At 68.6% G+C, this 23,016-nt stretch overlaps 2 protein-coding genes across 5 annotated transcripts in view; both read left to right on the top strand.

The window, feature by feature from the left end:
* The first annotated feature begins 293 nt into the window (after positions 1 to 293).
* Positions 294 to 18,102, top strand: CYTH1 (cytohesin 1). 3 transcript variants are annotated; one of them, XM_075719429.1, is made up of 14 exons: positions 294 to 319; positions 10,176 to 10,258; positions 11,353 to 11,417; positions 12,180 to 12,246; positions 12,453 to 12,571; positions 12,902 to 12,982; positions 13,122 to 13,234; positions 13,306 to 13,454; positions 13,556 to 13,667; positions 14,771 to 14,773; positions 16,645 to 16,721; positions 17,016 to 17,087; positions 17,446 to 17,600; positions 17,853 to 18,102. In XM_075719429.1, the coding sequence occupies exons 1-14, from the start codon at positions 298 to 300 to the stop codon at positions 17,929 to 17,931; spliced, it is 1,197 nt and encodes a 398-aa protein (XP_075575544.1). In that variant the 5' UTR covers positions 294 to 297; the 3' UTR covers positions 17,932 to 18,102. The 3 variants fall into 3 exon arrangements, with proteins under 3 accessions (XP_075575544.1, XP_075575542.1, XP_075575543.1); XM_075719428.1 differs by lacking the exon at positions 294 to 319 and adding an exon at positions 7,429 to 7,453; XM_075719427.1 differs by lacking the exon at positions 14,771 to 14,773.
* A 3,061-nt stretch (positions 18,103 to 21,163) lies between these two features.
* DNAH17 (dynein axonemal heavy chain 17) overlaps positions 21,164 to 23,016 on the top strand; it is a 39,628-nt gene continuing 37,775 nt past the window's right edge. The window contains exons 1-3 of one of the 2 annotated variants that reach the window (XM_075720046.1): positions 21,164 to 21,508; positions 22,300 to 22,493; positions 22,757 to 22,949. In XM_075720046.1, the coding sequence (XP_075576161.1) occupies positions 21,164 to 21,508; positions 22,300 to 22,493; positions 22,757 to 22,949 (732 nt within the window). The remainder of the gene's footprint in view (positions 21,509 to 22,299; positions 22,494 to 22,756; positions 22,950 to 23,016) is intronic. The other variant, XM_075720047.1, reaches the window with a different exon arrangement.

Here is a 23,016-nt window from a genome sequence, read left to right on the forward strand (position 1 = left end):
AGTGGAACCGTCGGCCCCCCCGGGCAGGGCCCCGCTTCCCGGCCCCGCGCTGGGCGTGGGGGGCGGCGGCGGGGTCCCCGCGGGGACGGGGCGCTGCCGCCGGGGCCGCGGGCAATAAACGGGTGGTGTCCGTGACCGGCGCGGCTCGGCTCGGGGCGGGGCTTCCGGAGGGGCGGGGCGGTGGGGAAGGGGGCGTGGTCTGTCTGGCACCGCCCGCCCCCGCGTCACGTGTCGCCGCCCGTGGCGGCCTCAGCGCCCTCGTCACGCGGGCGGGGCCGGAGCGGCGGCGGCGGCGGGATGGAGGAGGAGGGCGGCTACGGTCAGTGCGGGGCCGGGGGCAGCGCCCCGGGGGGCGCGCCGGGCTCCGGGACCCCCAGCTGGGCCGGGCCGCGGCGGGGCGAGGGGCCGGGGTGGGCCGGGGTCCGCGGCGGGGAGCGGGGGGGTCCCGGGCGGGAGGGAGCGTTTGGGCCGGGCCGCTCCCAGATGCAAAACCGGGGTCGGCGGCTCCGGGTCGGGCTGGGGCTCGGGGGCGGCGGGACCCGCGCCCGCAGGTGACAGCGCGGCCGCGGCCTTGGCGGCATCGGCCGGGCGGGGCCGCGCCGCGGGGGCGGTGGAGGAAGCGCCGGGAGGAAACCGGTGCCCGCAGACAGCGCGGGGAGCGGGGCCCGCGGGGCGAGGTGCCGGGGGCTGCCCCCCCCCCCCCCCCCCCCCCCCACCGGAGCCCCGGGCTCGCCGGCGGCGCCGCCTCGGCCTTCCCCGGGCTCAGCCCCGGCGGCCCCGCGCTGCTTTGCTGCTGCAGCTCGCAAGCTGCCTGCACTGTGGGACCTGCTGCCTGCAGTGTCAGTGCTGCTGGGCCCTATGGACCTGCTGCCTGCAGTGTCAGTGCTGCTGGGCCCTATGGACCTGCTGCCTGCAGCATAAGAACTGCTGCCTGCGGTGTGGGACCTGCTGCCTGCGGTGTGGGACCTGCTGCCTGCGGTGTGGGACCTGCTGCCTGCAGTGTCAGTGCTGCCTGCGGTGTGGGACCTGCTGCCTGCAGTGTAGGAACTGCTGCCTGCACTGTGGGACCTGCTGCCTTCGGTGTCAGTGCTGCCTGCAGTGTAAGTGCTGCTGGGCCCTAGGGACCTGCTGCCTGCAGTGCCAGTGCTGCCGGGCTGTGCTGCCTGCAGTGTGGGACCTGCTGCCTGTGGTGTTAGTGTTGCTGAGCCCTAGGCACCTGCTGCCTGCAGTGCCAGTGCTGCCAGGCTGTGCTGCCTGTAGTGCCAGTGCTGCCCGGCTCTGGGACCCGCTGCCTGCATGCCTTCCCTCCCCTCGCACTTTGTATTCACCTGCTGCCTCTGAGCGCTGTCTGAGTTCGGGCTCTGCAGATCTGCAGGGCAGGCTCGCATCGATGGCCCCAGCTTGGGAGCGCGTCCACCTGACACAGGAGTACCCGGTGTGCACCCAGGACCCGCTCCCAGGGTGGGCCGAGCAGGGTGAGGCAGCTCAGGGGCTGCAGGTCCCCTCTCATGTGTGTGCAGATTGCTTTCCCACTTTTCTCCATCCTCCATGTCCACAGAGCATTCCCTCCCAGTGCTGAGGAACAGGACTGGGCGGGAAGGCGCTGCCTGTGCCTCGACCCTCTGAGGCAGGTTCCTGTGGGTTGGCAGGTGGGTTTTCCTTGGGTGAGGACTTTGCCGAGGGGGAGGCTGGAGTCTGCCCGAGTGAGATCTGAAACCAATGTCCTGATGCCGCGAGCTGTGCTGGTGACTGTTCTTCCTGGGACTGCTGGTGCCGGTGAAGACGCTGCTGCTGGCAGCACTGGCTCACGGGCCGGCTTCCTGTGCACAGTTGTGCAACGCAGCTGATTAGGAGGCTGCTGTTCCACCCCAGAAGCGACTGTGCTCGGCGGTGGGGACTTTCCTGTGCGAGATAAGGTGCAAGTGCCTGGCCCAGCTGATGCACGGCCCGGCACAGGTGTTGTTGGATGCAGCCCATTAGCAGCAGAGTGCTGCAGGGAGTGATTCTGTGAGCAGCCTCTCGCTGCTTCCCAGAATTGCCAGGAAGACGTCCTGGGTCATCTGTCAGCATCAGAAATTGCCCGCTCACCGTGCCACAGGCAGTGTGCTGGACGGGTGGCACTGTCACCTCCAAATCCCCGCCACTGTCTCTGTTGCAGGGGCATCACGGTCTGCAGCTCTCCCGAAGCGCTTGAGCTCTGTTGGTTTTGCAGGGGACGGTCTGCCGAGGCCTTGGCATGGCGGGAGCCTGACAGGGAGGCTCTTGCTGGTGGGATTGTGCTGACGCCAGTGTCTGCCCCATGCTACGCGACCCTTCTCCAGCCGTCTGCCTCAGCAGAGAGCAAATCCCGGGGTGAGCAGCTGGCGGCACAGATGTGGGCTCCCCCTGCTCCTGCCAGGGCGCGGGGCTGCGCTCCCACCCCCTTCAGCATCTCCCTGTGGGGACGGCAGTGAGACCAAACCCAGCCCTAGACCAGAGCTGACCGAGCGCGGTGGTGCAAACGCCTCTGGACGGCGGAGTGGCAGCGTCGTGGTAGGGAACCGGCCCAGCTGCTCCTGCCCCGCCGAGCCGCAGCACCGGTGAGCAGCCTGCTGCGGGGAGCACGATCCTGTCCCGGCACCACGTCCTGAGCTGGGCCCCGTCTCGGCTCAGGCCCAGCCGCGGGGCGAGGGGGATTGGGCAGCGCTGGTAATCCTGCTGCACCCGGGGGATTACTGCTCGCTCTGGCCCAGGGGATTAAGGGATTTCTCTAAGCAGGACTGATGCAGCCTCCTGCAAAGCGGCTTGCGCTTGGGGGGCCTTGCCATCTGGGGTGGGATGGCCGGTGCCAGGAGGTGGGGTGGGCTGTGCAAGGTGCGGGAGATCCCTGAAGCAGGGTGGGCTCTCAGCTCACTGCTGGGGGGTCCCTGCCCTCGCCCTGCTGCCAGCCCGCACAGCCCTGGTTTGCAGGCAGGCCCCTTGGCGTGGGCTCAGCTGTTCCGGAGGCAGCCAGGGACCGCGGCATGCACCTCTGCACTGAGGGGAGCGGGGCTGGGGGGCACGCTGCGGGGGAAGCTGCCGGTGACCCTCCAGCCCCTTCCCTGGTGCGGCGCTGGGGTGAGCCGGGGCGAGTCGCTGGGCCCGGCTCGGGGAGCGGCTCTTCCCCAGCGCTCTGGGGCTCCCAGGTGAAAGGCACGGGGATGGTGTAGGGATGGCACCGGGCTCGGAGGGCAGAGCCAGGGCCCGGGGCCAGCAGGGCTCAGGCAGCGCCGTGTTGGGCAGAGGCCATTAGCTGGTTCCTCTCCTGAGATGTTCGGGGGCAGAGCACAATGAGACACGTTGCTGACGCTCAGCAATTACACGTCAGGGACGCAGCGGGGCCCGCGTGTCCCCGAGCAGTCATTTCAGCCCGTCTGCGCGTTGGGCCATCGCGGCAGGGTCGGGGTCGGAAGTTTCTGGGCCTGAGGGAGGGGCTGGTGGTGGGCGGCAGCTCTCCGGGGCCCTGCTTTTGGGCAGGCAGAGGATCGGGGCCCAGAGCTGTGGTTAGTGTAACCGCGGGGTGTTTGTACACACCCCACCTCGCCCGGGCAGGGTGCGAGGATCGCGGCGGGTGGCCGGGTCGCTCAGCCCAGGAGGTGCTGCCCAGCCCTGCTTCAAGCCGGCTGGAAGCGCCCGCAGGTGCCCTTGCTGCATGGGGTTTTCTCCGGCTGCCGGTCCGGGCCGTGGGCACGCACTTGCCACGCCACGTGCCCAGCTCAGCCCCGCGTCCCCCCGGCCTCTCTGGCCTGCTGTTGTGCCTCCCGGCTGTTGAACGCCCCCAGCCATGTGGCAACCACCGCTCTGGCCCCTAGAAAAGGGGAAATGGTGCTGAAACCGGGTCTGCCACGTTGGCGCCGAGCGCCTGACTGCCCTCACAGCCCTGTGAGCTGCCCTTCTCCTCCACCTTTCCTCCTGTCCGCAGCCGCGCTGCTCCTGGGAGCTGGGGTCCCCTCCTGCCTGCGAGGGCGGCTTTCTGCAGGGTGCCCTTGCCCGCTGCCTGCCCCGTCAGGGCTCCTGCCTGCCCGACTCAGGTTTTTCCTAGCTCAGCGCATCCCAGCGCTTGCCGGCTCAGGCGAGTGGAGCTTTGCTGGCTCCTGGCAGCCGAGAACCGGCAGCCGGGCTGTCCGCAGGACGCTGCCTCGTGCCCTGACAGGCTCTGGGGTTTGTTACTCACGGCTGTGCCCTGTGCTTGGGGATGGCTCCTGCTTTGAAGGAAAGAGCAGTCTGTCCGGTTTGGGTTCGCTTGGCGCCCGTGGGGCTGGGGGGATGCAGGTGCTGGGGGCTGCGCCTTCCCCGCAGCTCTGCAGCCAGCCCTGAGGCTGGGATCCTGGGGCAGGACCCCCCCGCAATGCTGCGGCAGGGACCCAGCACCCCGGGACCACGGCGGAGCAGGAGGCACCTCCATTGCCGCCGCGGCATGCCCAGAGCTCAGCCACCTGACCGGCATGGCCGGGGGGCTGGCAGAAGGCGCAGCGGGCCTGCCCGTGCACGGCGTGCGGGGCAGGCTCAGCCTGTTGGGGCTGTGCTGGGATCGGCACCTGGGCCCTGCGCCCCACGAGCGGGGGCTGTGGCGGCACCCCCCGCTCCCCACGCCTCGCCGGAGCCGCGTTGTGTCTCTTGGTGCACCTTCTTTTATGCAGTGCTGGTTGCTACGCGACCGCCGGCTCCCGATGCTTAACGCTCTAATACAGAGGGATAAAACCGCTCTAAAAATACCCCGCTGCCAGCCCCCCACGGGGGCAAGGGGGCTGCCGGGGGCAGGCAGCCCGGGGCGGGGGGGGCCTGCCAGGGAGTTCACAAACTCTTCGTCCTCTTAAGTGGCTTTGAGCCGCCAGCCGGTGCCCGGGGAGCAGCACGGGCTGGTGTGCGGGCAGGGAGCGGCGGGGATTGGCTGGGGCTGGCGCGTGGGCTCCTGCAGCTGGAGCTCCCCTGCCAGAGCCGCCTTCCCCGGCTCCAGCCAAAGCGGGTCCTCCGGCTCCCCTGCCTGCACCCTGCCTGCAGGCCCCGGCTCCGGGGAACCTGCCACTCAGCCACACGGCACCTGCCAGGCCTCTGCCTGCTCCTGCCTGCCCCATCGGAGCTGGCAGCGTCCTGCGCAGGACCTCCGCAGCATGGGGACAGTCAGCGAGCTCTGTGCCTCCAGTTTCCAGGCCTTCCTCTGCCCCTCGGTGGCCACCAAGGCAGGTAGGCGCTTGTGCCCTCCCCTCTGCTCGCCACGGGGTCCCCGTCCCCACAGCAGACGTGGTGATGCCCGAAGCTCCGGCTCCATATGGCTCCTGCAGCACAGAGAGTTCTCGCCGTCTCACCGCCTCCTTCCCCCACGCACCGCCAGCCTCCCCAGGCTCCGGCCTCTGTAAGCGCTGAGCGCCGGCAGGACAGCCGGGCACCACGCTGCCTCACGGGGCATTGCCCTGCACCGGTGCCGGCTGCCACGCAGGGATGGGGGTGCACGGGAGCCGGTGGTGGCAGTGGCCAGGAAGGTGCACGCAGCCCGGTGCGGCTGTGGCAGGTCGTGTCCCAGCCCCTCGCCCTCCTGCCCCGGGTCGTGCGCGAGCGCTTGGCCGCCCTCGTCGCTGCAAGCGCGTGTGGCTGCAAAAGGGCAGCTCGGGGCAGCGCTCTCCAAACTGAAGTCTGTGCAGTTGGGGCCGCTGTTGTGGGCTGGCCGCCCGTGTGAGCTGCTGCTGTCTGGGGGTTCCTGCCCGAGCACGGGACTGGGGCGGCTGCGCTATGGGGCATGGGGCTGCGAGACCTCCTCCGGCCAGCCCTGCAGCCTGCTGGCAGCTGAGGCTGAGCGGCAGCGGGCTCTGTTCCGTCTGAGGCCCGGCACAGTGAACGGTGCGGAGAGCAAGCGAGGTGCTTGCCGGGCGGCGCTCCTGGCACCCGCACGGTGCTCGGCACGTGTGGACGTGGCCGAGTCGGTGCTCACCCGGCCACACCGTGAGCCGGGGCTCTGTGCGTGGGGGTTGCAGGAGCCTGGAGCCGCCGGGGAGCGAGGCAGTGGCTGTGGGTTCCCTGCCGGGCTCTGGGCACGGGGAGCGGGGGTGACGGGCAGGGCTGCGCTGAAGTAGCATGAGGGCCCTGGCTGGCTCTGGGCGCGGGGCCCGGCCGCCTGGGAGGGTCTTTCCTGGAGCCGCCTGCCCCCGAACCCCTCTCCTGACGCACCTCGGCTGTCGGTGCGGAAGGACGGGGCTGACGCAACCCAGGATACGCACACGGCACAGTGAAAACAGGATGTGGTGTGCAGAGATGGGCAGGAAGTTTCTTGGGGCCCCGCGGGCCCCCCAGCCATGGGGCACGGTGGGAGCGGGCAACGGTGCCCCACAGCAGAGCCCAGCGACAGCCGCTGCCGGCACCGTGGGCTCGGCCCCGTGGTCTGCCTAAACCCAGCGCCTTTGCCCCTGCGCCGTGGGCCGGCGGGAGGGCTGGCTAGAGCTGCAGCACAGCTGTGGGCTGAAGGACAGACACAGGCCTTCCAAAGCCCTTCCTCCCCTTGCTCCGTAGCTGGCGTTCTGGGTGCTGATTCTCCATCTCATGCTGCCGAGCAGGATTTAGCTGAGTCAAGGCGGCCGAGGCTCACGCGGCCTCTCCAGGCAGCTGACGGTGGGACAGGGACGTGCCGGGGGTTTGCTCCTGCTGCAGGTGTGGCCCCGTGGGCCCCGCACTCTGCCACACGGTGGTCCCGTATGGAGCAGTGGGGTCCGTACAGGGACCCCAGAGCAAGGGTTGAGACAGTGGGGAGCAACCTCCTGTGGGGACCAGCATCGCTCCTGGTCCTGGTTCCGGTCCCATCCGGCCACGGGAGCTGCCGTGGAGTCTGCGGAGGGCAGCAGGCACCGGTGGTCCCCACAGCCCTCCCGGTCCTGCCCGGGGGGCTCGGTCCTTACAGCCTGTGCAGGACCTGGGCCTGCAGCGGGGGGTCTGGGGGAGCCAGATGGGGAGCTGTGGGGCAGGGCCGGGGGTCTTCTGGGGTGGGGAGCCCCACCTGGTAGAGGGGAGGGGACCCCAGCATTGCCGCAGCAAGCTCAAGATGTGCCAGGTCGAGTGTCCTGGGCAGCCCCCAGTGCCTGCCTGGCAGGGACCCCAACACATCGCATCCCCCGACCCCAGGATGGGGAGCAGGGCCCTGGCTGCCCCGTTTCCCCGCCTGGCTGGGAGCAGAGGAGTTAAGGTGCTGGCAGCCCTGGGCTCATTGCGGCAGGAACAGGGTGTTGCTGGTGCGGCTCCTGGCGAGGCCGGGATGACGCCCGGGCGGCCCCGGAGCTCATTGGCCCGGCGCAGCCCTGACTCACCCTGGGAAGCACCAGAAGCACCGGGGCGGGCAGGTGTCCGCACCCCGAAACAGCAGCACCTCTCCAGAGCCGTGGGCAGCGCGGGCACGGCCGACGGAGCCGGTGGAGACGGCCTGCCAGGATGGTGCTCAGGGCGGAGGGCAGCGGTGAGCCCAGCCGGGGGACGCGGGGAGGCTGGTGAAGCCGGGGAGAGGGGGAGGCGGGCAGGCGGCTCCGCGTTTGCCCCCCGTGCCACTGGCCCTGCCTTCTTGTCTCGGGGCAGCGGGGCAGGAAGGGGCACGGGGGGCGAGCATCTGCACGCCGTGGGGGGCTTTGCTTCACGGGAGCGGGGGGACGTGCTGCTGTTCCTGCTCCCAGCTGCCACAGCCCCCAGCGACCTTGGAGCCCGGGACAGATGGGCGAATCCTGCCGGTGCCCCGTCCTGCCCTCCTGCTGCCGCCGGTGCGCGGGGTCCTCGGGCTCGGCCGTCTGCAGCCCGAGCTGCGGGAGCCCCCGGGCCCCCTGCGCTGGGGCCTGGTGCTGGCGGGGAGCAGACGCCAGCGCTGGGATCCCCGCAGTCCTGCGGGTCACTGTGCCCCAACTCCTGTGCCGGGATGAAGCCAGGGCAGCGAGCGCCTGCTCCAGCTTCCCCTTCCCTGCATCCTACGGCAGGGCTCGCCGGGCTCTTGGGAGCCATTCGGGCTTTGCTCGGCGCTGCGGGGTGGGTGCTGTGCAGAGCGCCAGGGAAGGGTTAACGCCCTCTTCCTTCCCCAGAAAAGCTCTTGCGTCTGGGGTTTCTCTTCCTCTGGCTGCTGCTGACATGGCTGGGCTGGTGTCACGAGTGCTCGCCCTCCACCGCAGCAGTGCTGGCGGGGAGGGACCTTCCTGAGCTCCGGTACAGACCCGCTGCCCGCTCTGCCCTGAAGCCTCTCATCCTCTGCTGCGCCCGCCCCGGGGCCTGCCGAGACCCCTGCCCGCTCGCAGGTGGGCAGGGGGAGGCAGAGCTGCTCCTGCCCGCGCTCCCTTGCTGCTCGTCAGCCGAGTGCCAGCGGGTCCCTTTGGCTTCAGCCTCCCGCCCTCGGCCGGCTCGTCTCCGGGCTGGTCCAACCCTGGCACCGAATTTCACCTCCCCTGCGGCTGCGGCGGGGCGGGAGGGTCCTGCGGCGCACACTGCAGCCCAGGGATTTAGGGGGGTTTGTGTCTGGCAACGGGCGAGAGGTGCAGCTCGGGCCTCCCGCAGCAAGCCTGGGCTTGCCGGGTGCCCTGGGCGCTGGGCAGGAGGAGCTGAGCGCCGGCAGGAACGGCGCTGGGATGCACGAAAGGTGCTTGGACATATCGATAAGGCAAGGCCTCTGGTATTTTTAAGTTTAAATAACTTTTAACCTGGTGCCGTGGGCCAGGTTGTCTGGTTCATACTTCCTAGTGTCGGAGACTGAAAATATTGGGAAGTGTTGCCGTCGTGTCTGGAGGGATGGTGTCGCAAGCCGAGGCTGCCGCTGGCCTCGGCGGTGGGGGATTTTCGCGAAGGAGGAAGCTCATCAGAAAGCCTGAGCGGAGCCGGGGAAGTGCTGAGTTCAGAGATTCGGTTTGCGTGGTCACGATCGCCCCAGGGGTGCGTGCGGCTGCCACGGAGGAGGTGGCGGCGGGGAGAAGCGATGCGTGGTTGAGGACGGTGCCAGTGCAAAGGCACATGGCATCCCTGGGCGCTGGGACGGGGCAGGCGGCCGTGCTGGGGACGCTCCGGGTGAGTCCAGGCTGGTGGCCGTGGTGGCCTGGAGGCCGCGTCCGTGGTGGCACGTGGGGCCTTGGTGGAACGGAGCGGTAGCGTTTGGGGAAGGAGAGGGCGGTGGCAGTCCTGCCATGCGCCTGTCCCCAGCACCCCGGGACAGGAGGCGGTGCGAGGGCCGAGCCGGTGGGACAGCGCTCCGGAGCGATGGTGCTTTGGTGTTTTCACAGGCGGCCTTGGCGTGGCGTGCGAGGGAGCTGCTGGGACCCGCTGGCAGAGGTGGGAGGCGTGGGCGGTAGATGAGGGCCAGGAGCGCTGCAGGAGGAGCGGGTGACCTTGGGGATGGGAGGGAACAGAAATGGGATGCCATGTCACTGTGCAGCGGGAGGTCACGCACCAGGGAGCACCGGGAATGTCCCGGGAGCTGCGGGGCTCGGGAGCGAGGCGGGCCATGTGGTGGGCTCAGGCTTGAAGCCTTGGGGATGGTGTTGAGGAGGGGGTGCCTGGCTCCCGCGGGGTGACAGGGAGGTGTAGATGGCACAGCCTGAGGGCGAGGTTTGTCGGGAGGGCGCGCTGGCTCCGGGCCCTGGCTTGGATGGACGGATCCAGCACGGAGGGGGCTGCAAGGATGGCCAGGAGCTCGTTTTCTCTGGAGCTGTCCTGGTGCAGCAGAGCAACCCACGGGGCTCCGGGTCTGTGCGGAGCCCGGTACCGTGGGGCACAGCAGAGCTGTGGCAGCCACGGCAGGGACCGGGGCGGGCACCGACGCCGGCCTGGCTAGGGTAGAGCAGAGTTAAACTGGACTTTGCGGGGTGGCAGGGCCAGGGCCGGGGGAGGAGCACTGGAGCTGGTCAGTGCTGGTCCTTGCTGCCCAGCCGGGCTGAATCAGCAGGAACCAGCCGTGCCGGCTCCCCCGCTGCTGTTGCAGCCCAGCGGGGCGATGCCCCGGCCCTCGCATTCCTCGCGTGCCATCAGCGGCACTTGGCCGCTGTGCGGGGCCGGGGGCACCGCTCGCCGGCCCGGCTCCTCTGGGCACCCAGCAGCTCCATGTCCCAGCTCCTGACGGGCCCCGGGCTGCCTGCCGGGAGCAGGGGCTGCGCCTGGAGCCTGGCGGGGATGATTCCCACGGCCACACGTGCTGACCTGACCGTGTCTCCGCTCAGTGCCCAGTGACCTGACCCCCGAGGAGTGCCAGGAGCTGGAGAACATCCGCCGCCGCAAGCAGGAGCTGCTGGCTGACATACAGGTGTGATGCTGAGGGCCACCGCACGCACTCACGATCCCGCTGTCCTGGACGTGGCAGCCTCTTGCTCGGGGCCGTCCCCTGGGAGGCAGGGGACAATCTCCCTGCCTGTGTCACTGGGCTGGGTCCCTGCGGCCCCATCCAGGGTCCCTCGCCCCGCTGCTGGGAAAGGGGAGGGTGGCCCAGGTGAGGTGGGGAGGAGAGGCTGCCCCGGCCGGCGCTGTCTGTAATGGCGGGGGATCAGGGTGCAGTGCCGCAGAGCCCAGGCAGGGTCGTGGGTCAGGTTTGTGCTCCTGTCCCCTTTCCTCGCCAGCCCCCCTCTCCTTGCGGCCCATGGGGACTCCCGTGGACCTTCTGGGGCAGAGGATTGGAGCTGCTGGACCCGCAGGGCAGGGCGAGCTGGGCCCGTGGGGTGGACGCCAGCGGCTGCTGCGGGAAGGCCGTGATCTGCTGCCCGACAGCGTTGCCTCTGCAGGGCCCCGGGGCCGGGGAGAGGGTCCCAGGAGGGGACGCGGGCCTGGGCTGGCAGCCGGCCTGCCCTGCGGGCCGAGGCAGCCGCGGCTTTTCCTTGCATCCCGCAGAGCTCCGGGCCGCACGTTTGTGCTGTTCCCGGCAGCCCGGGGCACCGGCGTCTCCATGCCACCGGCATCTCCGTGCCAGCCTGCCCCTGGCACGGGCAGGGACCGTGTCTCTGGGCCGGGCCACTGCCCTGGCAAGCGACCGCGAGGTCAGTGCTCATCTGGGACGCTCGTCAGTCGTGTCCCTGATTAAGGCAGCAGAGGCTAATTACTGCATTATGCCGGGCATGATCTAAAGGGATTAGGGGGTAATTTTGTTAACCTCTGAATCTCTTCCTTCCTGCACGCTCGGAGCATGGCAACGCTGCAGGGGGATTAGCAGCGGGGTGCAGCCAGCCCCCTCTGCGAGTGCCCCCCGAGCTGCTTCAGCCCCAGGGCAGTACTCGGGGTGGGAAGGAGGGGAGGAACGAGGGGCTGCCGGGGCAAATGGCCCTGGGGCTACCGTCAGGGCTGGGGGGCTGGAGGGTTGGGGAGGGAGGGGGGCACCTCCCGTCTCAGTGTGCTCTCTCTCCCCCTCAGCGGCTGAAAGATGAGATAGCAGAAGTGACGAATGAGATCGAGAACCTGGGGTCCACGGAGGAGAGGTGAGTCCTCTGCTGTCGTGGCCTCCACTGGGCCACCTCCCCCGTGGCGAGGCTGGCCCTGAACGCCGTCTCACTCGCGCCGTGGGCAGCCGAGCGGCGCAGCCCCATCCCGTGGGTGCTGGTGCGGGTGGCTTTCCCAGGCGCTCGGAATTCCTTGGAGCGATAGTGGGATCCCAGTCTGAACTGCTGCCCCAAGGGCTGTTTTTCCAAGCCTCAGCCCCTCTGTCTGGACGCAGCGACTGTCAGACTTTGTTATTCTGAGCTGGCGCAGGTGGTGCCAGCCCGGGATTAGGGGGTCCTGGCAGCCGACGGGAGCTGGCTCCCAGCGTTGTTTCCAATCACGCAGTGGGGCGTGAAGGCTGTCACCCCTGTGCCGGCCCCAGTGGGGCCTGGAGGCTGCTCCCCCCAGAGCCCCGCCGCACCCAGCTTGCCCTAGCCTCCCCCCATGCAGAGGCGACCTGTACCCAGCACCCCTTCTGCAGGGGGTGACCCCATGGACGGGGCACGGCCGCTCCTCTTTGCTCTGGGGCCCGGCAGGCTGAGAGCAGCTCCATGCCGCTCTGCTGTGGAGCGGGGCAGAGCCATGGAGCGGCGTGCCAGCTTCACCCCGTGCAGGTTCGACGCAGGGGACCTGGCTTGGTCAAAGTTGCTCGGCTCCCATTTGGTCCAGGCTTCCCCCTCCCCGCAATGCTCTGCCCGAGGGGGTGGGCAGGAGGCAGCCAGGTCCCTCCTGGGCGCTCAGAGCTGCTTTGTGCCTTGCAGGAAAAACATGCAGAGGAACAAGCAGGTGGCCATGGGCAGGAAGAAGTTTAACATGGATCCCAAGAAGGTACTGAGGGGCGGGCGGGGCGGGGAGCGGGGCAGTTCACCAGCCCACCTGGGGCCGTGCTGGGCTCTGCCACCTCGCAGTTCGGGTGCCTGGCCGCTCGCTGGGGCCGGGGCAGAGCCTGCGCCAGGGCAGGGGCTGGGGAGGCAGCGGGCAGGCTGGCGGGGTCAGCAGCAAGCCCCAGAGCAGCGCCTCTTGCACCACTGCAGGGCATCCAGTTCCTGATAGAAAATGACCTGCTGAAGAACACGTGCGAGGATATTGCACAGTTCCTTTACAAGGGAGAGGGCCTCAACAAGACAGCCATCGGTGACTACCTGGGTGAGAGGTACGCTGGCCTAGGGCGGCTCGCGTCTCCTGAGGGTGCCCTGGGCTCTTGCCACCAGAGAGGTGGGACGCTGCAGCTCTTTGAGCTTACAGGGCAGCTGAGTGGGGGTACCCGGGGACTGGGCACCGTGGGTGCTAGGGCCAGCTAGGGGCTGGCACTCGCGAGGGGCCGGTGTGTGCAAACCAGCCCAGGACTCGAGTCAGGGGGTAGCTGCAGGTTTCCCCCAAAAAATGAGCGGAGTCTGGAGTGGGGCAGGGAGATGTGGGGCAGCTCGGCAGTCACGGGACTGACTGATCATGCATCCCTCGTGCTCTGGCTTTGTTCCCGCAGGGACGAGTTCAACATCCAAGTCCTGCATGCCTTTGTGGAGCTGCACGAGTTCACTGACCTCAACCTTGTGCAGGCCCTGCGGTGAGCGAAGGGGGCCAGCAGCTGCGCCGTGTCCCATTGGGGGAGACAGGCAGCGGGCTGGCGGGGGGCCATAGCGACGTGAGCGTGGCCGGAGGGCGCGTGGAGCCCCCAAAGCAGCGTGATGTCTTGCTCTTCGCAGGCAGTTCCTCTGGAGCTTCCGGCTGCCCGGGGAGGCACAGAAGATTGACCGGATGATGGAGGCCTTTGCCCAGCGGTACTGCCAGTGCAACCCCGGCGTCTTCCAGTCCACAGGTGACCGCCCACCCCGACCCCTCTCCCCGGCCGTCCTGCCTCGCAGCTGACTTTCCCCTCTGCCCCTGTAGACACCTGCTACGTGCTCTCCTTCGCTATCATCATGCTGAACACCAGCCTGCACAACCCTAACGTCAAGGACAAACCCACGGCGGAGCGCTTCATCGCCATGAACCGTGGCATCAACGATGGGGGGGACCTACCTGAGGAGCTGCTCCGGGTGAGGGATGGGACACGGAGGGGCTGGGTCTGGGCTGCGGAGCTGGGCTGTTGCAGGGCTCCCAGGCCGGGCAGAGCTGACGGTGTGTATCGTTGTACCAGAATCTCTATGAGAGCATCAAGAATGAACCCTTCAAAATCCCTGAGGATGACGGCAATGACCTCACCCACACATTCTTCAACCCTGACCGGGAGGGCTGGCTCCTGAAGCTAGGTGAGTGCCGGCAGTGGGGCAGACACAGCCCGGGGAGGAGCTGGGCCGTGGGTGCGATGCCTCTGGGCTGCCTGCACCTCGCCTGCTGGCCTCAGAGCGTGGCCCAGCAGAGGGGCAAGAGGCTGCAGGCAGGGGCACGGCCCCCATGGGGAAGGCATCCATATGTCCAGCAGCCCTCCATCTTCCCTGGGCTGGGTGGCAGGAGTGGACTCACAACTGACGAGGCCCCGCAGTGCGGCTGCGTGGGCGTCCCAGGGGATTCTGCCTCTAGGATGGGCAAGCCCCGGGATGCAGAGCTGGTACCGGGGTCCGGTGTCAGAGCACGGAGACCGCGAGGCCCTTCTCGTCACCGAGATCACAGCAGGGTCCTGTCGGAGCAGGCCCCCGGGAGTGAGCGGCGAGCTGCCCCAGGCTGCGTGCGTCCCCCCCTCCATGCCACAGACTGGTCCCTGCCTCACCTTCCCACAGCATTATCACCTCCGCATCCCGGCTCCACATGCAGGCAGCGTGCATGGCATCCCCGCGGCCCCGCTGCACAGCCCAGCTCTCGAGGCGGGCGAGCCTGCCCCACGCCCTGGCTCCTGTGGCTTCTCCTCTCGGCAGCTCTGGGGAGTCCTCTGCCTGGGTTAAGCGAGGGGGGATGATGGGGTGCTGGCAGGAGCGGGGTCTGGTGGGGGCCTTTCCCTGGGGCTCTCGCTGGGGTCGGGACTCTGTCCTCTCACCAGGGGATGTTTCTGCCACATTGCCACCCCCTTGGGATGGGAGAGGGGCCTTGCACCCCCACGTACCCTGACTGGTGCAGAGCCCAGTCCTGGGGCTGAGCAAGGGCCGTCTGCCCCCCGGCTCTGGGGCAGGGGGATGCAGGGGAGATCCCCAGTCCTGTCCCCGCGCGAGCCCAGCGCGCCGCTGGCAGAAGGGCCCCGTGCACGGCAGGTCGGCGCCCGCTGCCCTTGGGGCTGTTGCTGCCAGGGGAGCGGAGAGGCGGCAGAGCAGCTGTGGGCCCCAGCCCGGCTGCTGCGGCTCAGTCTGCTTGTGGGGCAGGGAGGGACCCCACAGGGAGGCCATGGGGCGAGGGGAGCCAGGCCTGCGCCCCCCGAGCCGAGGAGGTCTGTCCCACAGAGCCACAGCGAGCCAGGGCAGGTTGGCCCCCACTGCGGTGCCGCCGTCCCGGCCCCTCACGGCTTCCCTGCTGCAGCCCTGCGCCACTGACCCGCGCGGAGCAAGGGGGGTTCTTTGGGGTTTCCTCTTTTTTTTTTTTTTTTTTTCCCTTTTTTTTAATTTTCTTTTCTCCCTCATTTGTATGTTTCCATGATTTTGGCTCTTCCTTTCCTTGCCCCCAACTCCAGGAGGTATGTACCCCTCTCCCTGCTCTGCTCACGCCGCTGGGGCTTCGTTTCCTTTTTGTTTTTAATTGCTGGTGATTAGTCTCATTGCTGCTGCTGCTAACAACCCGCACCGCCCTGGGGACCTCGCCTGCCGAGGGGACAGCCCCGCTCCCGACGCTGCCAGGGCAGGGATGCGGGGGTACCGGCCCCGCCGATGCCAAAAGCTCCCCGAGGCCTGCCGGCCCCCTCCGCTGCCCCGGCGCACCCCACGGCCCGGGGACGGACAGGGCCACAGCCGCTCCGGGGGCTGCCCGCCCATCCGTGCTTCGCTGTGTTTGCAGGCAGCTCAGCCCAGCTGCGGTGGGTCTTTGCCTCCGGCACCACGAGGGATGGGGATGGCTTTGGGGTGTCCTCGGGAAGGGCCCCAGCCTGCGCGCGGAGGGTCGGGGGATGCCGAGTGCCTGGAGCTGGATGGGAGCGGGGAGCAGGCAGGAGCCGTCCGTGCGGTGCCCTGTGCCGTGCCGGGGGCTCGCGGCAGTCCCCGTGCTGGGTGCCGGTGCTGCCCTGGCTCCACCACCTGCACCCCGGGGTGCCGGGGAGCATAGGTGCTCCCCCCTGGGGCTGCGCTGGCCCTCGGTCCCGTATGGCTCTGCAGGCCCTGCCCGACCCCGCGTCCCCGAACCCCAGGCTCTTCCTGCGCTCCCTGTGCTGCGGGACCCTGCCCTGGCACGTGGCCTCTTCCCACCCGCAGCCCCGGGGGAGGAGGTGGCCCTGGGGAGAGCTGGGGACTGGAGGAGGTCAAGCCCCGGGTTTTGGGGTGGGCTTGGCTGGAGGGAGGCAGAGGGGGTTTTTCCTCTGGGAAGTGCTGGCCCCAGCCTGGCTCTGGGGCAGACGCCGGGGTGGGCAGCCCGCTGGCATGGGGGAGCGGGGAGGCACGGGGCTTTCCCGGCGGGGCGGGAGGGATGAGCGCGGCCCCCAGCGCACGCAGTGCCTTCTCGCATCCACGCTGGCCCTGGGCAGCACGGCCTGGGTGCTCGTCCCACGGTGGCAGCGCATCCGGCACCGCTGCGATGGCCAGAGCATGCTGGCGCGGTGGAGGGGGAGCCGGACCCAGGGGTGAGCGGTCCCTGAGCCCAGGGAGCGGCTTCTCCCTCTGCAGTGGTGGTCGTGAAGTTCCCTCTGACCAAAAGTCCGTGAGCCGTGGCCCTGGGCTCGTGCCTTGACCTTGCAGCGGGCTGCGCTGGCCGGGACGCAGCAGGGCCATGGTCAGCATGAACAGAAAGCCCCTGTGTCCCCTCGAGAGCTTCTTGGCTGCAGTGTCCTCCGGCCACGCTGAATCAGTGTTTTGGGTGGGAATGGACTCAGCGCGCCCGGCCCGGCCCCCCCCGCCACCCTCCGCCTCCATCCTCATCCCGTCTGCTTTCCGCTCCTGCTCGTGCCCTGCCCGGCGTGGTGTGTGCTGCCTGCTGCTGCTCTGCCTGGCGCCCACCGGGCTGCCTGGCTCTGCTTGCGCCCCGGCACCCGGTGCTTGTCTGTGTGTGTCCGCGTGGGCTCCAGCTCTGCCATAGCCTCCATGTGCCGCGAGCCGCCGGGCGCGTGCCCTGGCCGCGCTCTGCTGGGGCTGCGCCCAACCTGCCCCTATCTGCTCCCAGGAGGCAGGGTGAAGACGTGGAAGCGACGTTGGTTCATCCTGACCGACAACTGCCTTTACTACTTCGAGTACACGACGGTCAGTGACCTTTGCTCGGGGTGTGCTGCGCCGGCGCAGGGGAAGGCGCTGGGTCCGGCCCGGTGCTCGTCTGCCTGCATGGCACAGACCAGGCGCAGCATCCCAGCACGGGGCTGGCAGCCTGCCGCGCTGAGGTGCCGGTGACTGGAGGGGTGCAGGATGCATCCCTCAGGCCGGGCGGCACTGGATGCTGGTGCAGAGGGAGTGTTTGCAGCATCCAGCCCTGCCTGGGGCGTGCGGGTGGGGTTTGGAGGTGTCCAGCCTGCAGCTAAAGCCTCTGCTTGGCCCCACCAGGATAAAGAGCCCCGTGGCATCATCCCCCTGGAGAACCTGAGCATCCGTGAGGTGGAGGACTCGAAGAAGCCCGTGAGTGCTGCGGCGGGGTCCCGCGGGGCTGGAGGGGCAGCTCTGGTGCTTTGGTTGGGGCAGGAGTGGGGCAGGGAAAGGCGGGAGGTGCTGCAGCCCCCGAGGGATCCCCCCGGGACAGGCGGGAGGGCCCCGCAGTTGCTGCCTCCAGCCATCGCAGCAGCCGGGTGCAGACCTGGGGCTGGTCACCGCGGTGTCCGGGGGTGGTGGCAAGGCGCAGCACGTCCATCCCTCTCTGCTGCACTGGGGGCGGCTGTGCCAGGGGAGCGCCTGCCGCCTCGGTGCTCCACCTCGTCCCTCCCAGCCCGGGGTCCCCTTTGGAAGCGGGGCTGCATCTGAACCGTCTCTTTCCCCCCAGAACTGCTTTGAGCTCTACATCCCCGACAACAAGGACCAGGTGATCAAGGCCTGCAAGACGGAGGCGGACGGGCGGGTGGTGGAGGGGAACCACACGGTATACCGCATCTCCGCTCCCACACCCGAGGAGAAGGAGGAGTGGATCAAGTGCATCAAGTGAGTGCTCAGAGGAGCGAGTGGCAGGATGCTGGGCAGGGGCATGGCGCTGGGCAGGGGCACGGCGGGGACCTGTCTGCTGCGCTTGACAGGGGCAGCGCTTCCCAGGACCCCCTGCAAGGATGGGGGGAACGGGCTTTCCCAGGGGCACAAAGGGACCTGCCCGAGTCCCTGCCAGGCAGGTCAGACCCAACCCCGTGGCAGTTTTCGCCTGGCTGTACAGCTAACCCGAGCCCTCATTCCCCCTGCCAGGGCAGCGATCAGCCGGGACCCTTTCTACGAGATGCTGGCCGCCAGGAAGAAGAAGGTGTCCTCCACCAAGAGACACTAGCAGCCTCCGCTGGCCCTGCGAGGCCGGCGTGCCCCTGGCAGCCTGAGCGTCTCCGCTCCCCGGAGGGCTGCAGGGCTGGGGCCGTGCTGCAGCCTGGCCCTCGAGGCTCAGGACCCAGCTTCAGCTTCGCAGTTTCTTTACCGTGGGGAGAGGGAGGGGGCACAGGCATCTCGGTGGCTCTGGCCCCCTCCCCCATCACTGCCTCACCTCCAGGACAGCATCTTCACAGGCTGGAGCTGGGACAGCGACACCCCTGCGCGCAGGGACCCCCGTCCTGTCCCAGGTTCGGCTGCAGGATGGGGAGTGCCGTGTGCGTGTATCGGCCTCCCCTCCTGCCTCGGCCGGCCGGGGCTGGGCAGTGGGGCACCACGGGCACCCTCCCTGCTCCCGATCCCCCCAGCAAGCGTGCGGCCGCATGTGCTGCTGGACCCCCCCAGCACCCCTGTCCTGAAGCTCTTGCGGTGTCCCGTCGGGAAGGTGAACAGTGGGTGGTGGTTTCGGGGTGCTGCAGGCGCCGGGGTGAAGGGCAGTAGCCCCAGGGCAGTTTTGGGGTGGCCCCGTGGGGGCAGGACTCCTGGCCCTCGTTGTAGCGGGCCTGGGTCTGTCCTGGGCTTCCCCATGCTGCTGCCTCGGAGCCTCCCAGCTGTCCCCTGCAGCGGGATGGTCCCCGTGGGTGCAGGGAGGGCTGAGGGGCAGGGTGTTGTCGTCCTCACGGTGTGCGGCAGTGCCACGTGGGGCACAGACGTGTCCTTGCCCAGCCATAGAGTGCCGGAGCTCGGATAAGGACCCTGCTCGGGCAGCACCGGGTGGCATTGCTGCCGGCATGTCCCTGCAGCGCGACCCCCTCAGCGAGGGGCAGGGGTGGCCGTTGTCTCCTCGAGCTCTCGCTCCCGAGCAGTGGCGGGATGTGCCCGGGGCCTGTGCCAGGGACGGCTGCTGTCGAGGGGGTCCGGCTGGGCCGGGGGCTGCAGCCCCCCCTGCCTCTGCCTTGCAAACACCCGTGTCTTGTCCTGTCCCCCCGGCCACTGCGCACGGTCTAGAGAGAAGCACCTGGATCAGTATTAGCCTATTTATCAGAGGTGTAAATACTCCTGTATAGTTTTCTCCTTTTAGATTATTTTGTATGTCAGGTTGTTCTGTGCAGAGGCCTCTCCGGAGGGCAGGGGGTGGCAGGATTTTTTATTCTAATCTTTTTGGTTTGTTTTTTTTTTTTTTTTTTTTGCCACGGCCTTGTAAACTAGTGCTGAGGATCTGCAGCAAATAAACACCGAACCGCGCTGAGCTTCGGCCTCCTGTGGTCTGTGCGCGTCTCGGGACAGGCAGGAGCCCCCGGCCCCCCACCCCCAGCCCCCGCCCCGGCTTTGCGACCGGGTTCACACTTCTCCCAGTGCCAAGCTTTTGGTGCCCAGCCCCGCAGCAATGCCACGTTGGATGAAGTTGACAACGCTGCGGCCAGCGTGGTCCTGGTTTCAGTCTCTGCCTGTTGCCGTTGAAGGTCTCTCGTTTCTTGGTGCGCTGGGAGGTATTTGCATGCCTTGCGCCCCTGCCAGCTCCCCTCAGCTCCCCCCAGGCTGCCCGGAGGGGTCCCTGGGGACCTCGCCGCAGGGCACAGGGGGGCCGTGCCGCGTCGGGATGGCTCCTGGCCCTGCCTCCTGTGTTGCCACCTGCCTGGGGTGCAGCGGGGCTGGCACCGAGCTCAGCTGGGCGGCGGGGCGGCTGCCCACCCGCAGAGGCCTGCAGGCTGGACCATGCAGCACCGGACCCCCGGCTGCACAGCGGCACACGCTGCACCGGTGCGAGGGGTCTGAGACACGGGGGTGGTGGGGCACCCCCTCGGGTACCCCCGCTCTCATCCCAGCTCTCCTCCAGCAGCTGCTGGATGGCCAAGCGCTGGGGAGGGGAGGGTCCCTGCCCTGACTGCGACGGGGGCCAGGGGGAAACCATTGTGCCAGCCCTGGTCCTGTGCTGGGGTCCGGGGAATCAAACCTCCCCCGGGTGGTACCAGCTGTAAATGGGAATGTGACCGAAAGCTGTCGGGGCCAAGGGTGAGCCGGGAGCCACAGAACCCGTGCTGGCCATGCTGGGGCCGGGGGAGGCTGGTGCGGCCATCAGCACGCTCGTGCAAAGACCTGGGCCATGGTGGGGACCCTGGCAGAGCTGGGGGCAGCCCCTGCCACAGCCCCTGCCCACGGTGGACCGGGCAGCCTTTGGCACCGTGTGTGTCTGGCTGGGGTGGGTGCGTGGGCAAACAGCCCTCGCCAAGGGACGCCAGGCAGGGATGCTGGGAGCAGGGGGCCCTGCAGTTCCGAGGCAGTTGGGCTGCAGCCAGTGTCGGTTGGGGCCGGTGCTGGTGCCGCTGTCGGTTGGGGCTGGTGCCGCTGTTGGTTGGGGCTGGTGCCGCTGTTGGTTGGGGCTGGTGCTGGTGCCGCTGTCGGTTGGGGCCAGTGCTGGTGCCGCTGTCGGTTGGGGCCAGTGCTGGTGCCGCTGTCGGTTGGGGCCAGTGCTGGTGCCGGTGTCGGTTGGGGCCAGTGCTGGTGCCGGTGTCGGTTGGGGCCGGTGCCGGTGTCGGTTGGGGCCGGGTGCCGGTGTCGGTTGGGGCTGGTGCCGCTGTCGGTTGGGGCTGGTGCTGGTGCCGGTGTCGGCTGGGCTGCAGGCAGTGGCTGGAGGCTGTTGGAGGGCTGAGGGGTGCGGCAGGGCGGTGGAGCAGTAGGGCCAGGCAGGGATGGAGCAGGCTGGGGGGCGATGGAGTGGGCTAGGGGGCAATGGGACCAAGGATGGGGCAGGCTGGGGGGTGATGGAGCTGGGGGTGGGGGGTGATGGGGCCAAGGATGGGGCAGGCTGGGGGGTGATGGAGCCAGGGGCGGGGGGCAATGGGACCAAGGATGGGGCAAGCTGGGGGGTGATGGAGCCAGGGGCGGGGAGTGATGGGGCCAAGGATGTGGCAGACTGGGGGGTGATGGAGCCGGGGGGGGGGGGGTGTGCAATGGGACCATGGGACCAAGGATCGGGCAGGCTGAGGGGCGATGGAGCCGGGGGCGGGGGGTGATGGGGCCAGCAGCTCCCGGCGAGGCTGCAGCGTGCAGAGGGAAGGCTGAGGGCAGTGGCAAGGGGAGCGTGGAAGGGTTGGGGTGTGGGGTCTGCGCAGCCCCTGGCTGAGCGGAGCGTCGCCTGCCTCCCCCCCCCCCCCCCCCGCAGGCGCTGGGGAGCCGTGGCCGAGCCCGGTGCTGGCGGGATGTCAGCCATGCTGGACGAGCGGCATGGCTTCCTGGAGAGCTTCACCACGCTGCTGCTGCGGGTCCGGCCGGACAAGTGGAGCAAGTTTGTGGGCAGCGACGAGGCCGTGGCCGTGCTGGACGAGTTCTTCAAGCAGCAGGACGTGCTGGAGCTGGTACTGGGGCTGAACCCCGCCGGGCAGCTCCTGCCCACCCCCTGCTTCCCTCCCGCCCTCAGGGGCAAGGGTGTCTACTTCGTGAAGAAGAAGAGGGAGAACGTCACCCGGGAGAACTGCCAGAGCAGGCTGCTGGTGGGAGACATCAGTCCCTCACCGGTGGAGCAGCTCATCGCTGTGATGGAGGAGGTGGGTCAGCCCCGCGGGCGGGCGCTGGGCGCAGGCTCGTGGCAGGCGGGACAAGCCGAACTCCCCGCGCATGCCAGGGCCGCCTGGACACCCGCTGTGGGCTGCTGTAGCCAAAAGTTTAGGTGGGCTCAAAAAGCAACTAAAGGAAATTAATAGAAGAAAAATTGCCCCAGGCGCTGGCCCTGGCCTCGCTGTGGCTCCCGGCCGCCTGCCCTGCTGTGCTGGCCGGCTGACCAAGCCCTGCCAGGACACAGTGCTGGGTGAAGGTCACAAGCCCGGTTTTCTCCCAGGGCCCAGCTGGCTCGCTTCCTCCCTGTGGTTTTAAAAACTCAGCGTAATTCCCCCTTACCCGTGCCCCGCAGCTGGGAAACGTCTGAGTGGATTTCTCCCAAACTTCCCATAAACATTTGTGCTCAGAAGACTGCCAGCCCAGAGCACCCGAAAGCTGAGTCAGGCCCCAGGAGCCCCCGCAATTCCTCCTCTTCAATGCCGGGGGCTTTTGCTCTTGCGCCAGCCCTTGACCCCGCTGGGTGCACTCACTGCACCGCTCCCAGCCCTTCCCAAAATGTGAGTTGGAAACCCACTGCAGGGTGAGGGGACTTCTGATTGCGCTGATGAGAAAAACATCAGCAAAACCCATCTGTGGCTGCTGGAGCTGTGGCTGGGCTGAGACTGGGCTCGGATGGGCAGCAAGAGGAGATGCTGTGCAAACCAGCGCAGCCACATGCTGCCCTTTGCAACGGGAGAGCCGGTGATCCCGACCGAGCACTCGACCAAGCCCTCCCCTCCAGGTCGTGTCCCCGCTGCTCCTGAGTCAGGAGAACGTGGCGGGCTGGCCCAGGGTGGTGGTGGAGGATGTCACACGACAAGCCCACCGGCTGAAGAACGAGATGTTCGTGATGGGTGGGAAGATCCAGGGGAAGCCGCTGCTCCCGCTGCCGGAGCACCTGGATGGCCAGGACGACTCCAGCACCCTCCTGGACTGGTGGGTGCTGCCAGCACTGCTCGGTGCCAGCAAAGCCTGGCAGGGGCCTGGGGCAGCACGAGTGTGGGAGGGATGGGAACCAGGATGCCAGCTCGGTCCCTGAGCATCCCTGGGCACAGCCGCCCCTCAGCAGCACAGCACCTTCGAGCGGCTCATGCCAGGCTGCCGGGCTGGTGGAGGTGGCTGCAAGTGGGTGCGTGGGGCTCCCTCGGGGCGGTTCAGGGCCAGTCCCAGTGCTGGAGCATAACCCAGCTGCCTTTCAGCCTGGCGGGGCCTGTGGATATTTCTGTGCTGCACTCCATCGAGACCATCGTCATCGAGTGGTCCCACCAGATCAGAGACATCCTGAGCAAGGACTCGGCGCAGCCGCTGCTGGAGGGGCTGCACCCCCTGCCCAGGACAGAGTTCGAGTTCTGGCGCACCAGGATGGTCAACCTGCAGTGCATCAACAACCAGGTACCGCCTCGCCCGCGGGCTGCTGGCAGCCGCGTGTCCCCGGTGCTGAGCCCCCAGTGCTGAGCCC

This window comes from Pelecanus crispus, chromosome 12, assembly GCF_030463565.1.
Source record: "Pelecanus crispus isolate bPelCri1 chromosome 12, bPelCri1.pri, whole genome shotgun sequence".
Classification (NCBI taxonomy): Eukaryota; Metazoa; Chordata; class Aves; order Pelecaniformes; family Pelecanidae; genus Pelecanus; species Pelecanus crispus.